Here is an 805-nt window from a genome sequence, read left to right on the forward strand (position 1 = left end):
TTGGTTTATATTTCTATTTATTTACAATGCACAACTTTTATTTGTGTTTCTCTAATTAATATTTTCTTTAAATATATAACACAATCTAAAAAATATAATAGATTAAGTATATATATATGACATTTATATATAGTTGAGTGGAAATCTTATACGGTCGGTTAATTCTTTGAATTGGAGAAAAAGTCGTTTGAATAGATGTCTTTGAGATAAGATTGGTTGAAAAAATGCTCAAAGTTACGATAATGTTTTTTTGGGGCCAAAAAACATGTGAAATAACCATGTCAAACTCTTAAAATTAAACATCAAAGGTAAACCAATATTATTCTTTCCCATTTGATTATGCAAACTGCAAAATACTTAGTATGATGTTAGGTATATATTCATCATTTAGATTGGTAGTTAATGATACATACATATAAAATACAGGAGACGTCGACAGCGCATTATATAATACAACAATACTTAGCGGCGACGGGATGTCTAAAGAAAGCGAAGGCGGCCAAGAACATGTACGCGACAGGGATAATGAAAATGAGTTGCTGTGAGACGGAGATCGCCGCCGGAAAAAGCGTGAAGACACTAGGCGGCGGTGGAAACGGTCGGAGCGGAGATAGTGGTTGCTTTGTATTGTGGCAGATGCAGCCTGGAATGTGGTCTCTCGAGCTTGTACTCGGTGGTACCAAACTCATATCCGGGTCAGACGGTAAAACCGTTTGGCGCCATACGCCATGGCTCGGCACTCACGCAGCTAAAGGCCCTCAACGTCCACTTCGACGCCTAATCCAGGTAATAATTTCATATTTTA

General features: G+C 37.1%; 1 protein-coding gene across 1 annotated transcript in view; it reads left to right on the forward strand.

Annotated features, from left to right (window-relative positions):
- The window catches only part of LOC104752376, a 4,380-nt gene continuing 3,609 nt past the window's right edge, over positions 35-805 (forward strand). Inside the window, exon 1 of the mRNA XM_010474494.2 lies at positions 35-786. Within this exon, the coding sequence (XP_010472796.1) occupies positions 403-786 (384 nt within the window). The 5' untranslated portion in view covers positions 35-402. The remainder of the gene's footprint in view (positions 787-805) is intronic.

Source organism: Camelina sativa, chromosome 16, assembly GCF_000633955.1.
Source record: "Camelina sativa cultivar DH55 chromosome 16, Cs, whole genome shotgun sequence".
NCBI lineage: Eukaryota > Viridiplantae > Streptophyta > Magnoliopsida > Brassicales > Brassicaceae > Camelina > Camelina sativa.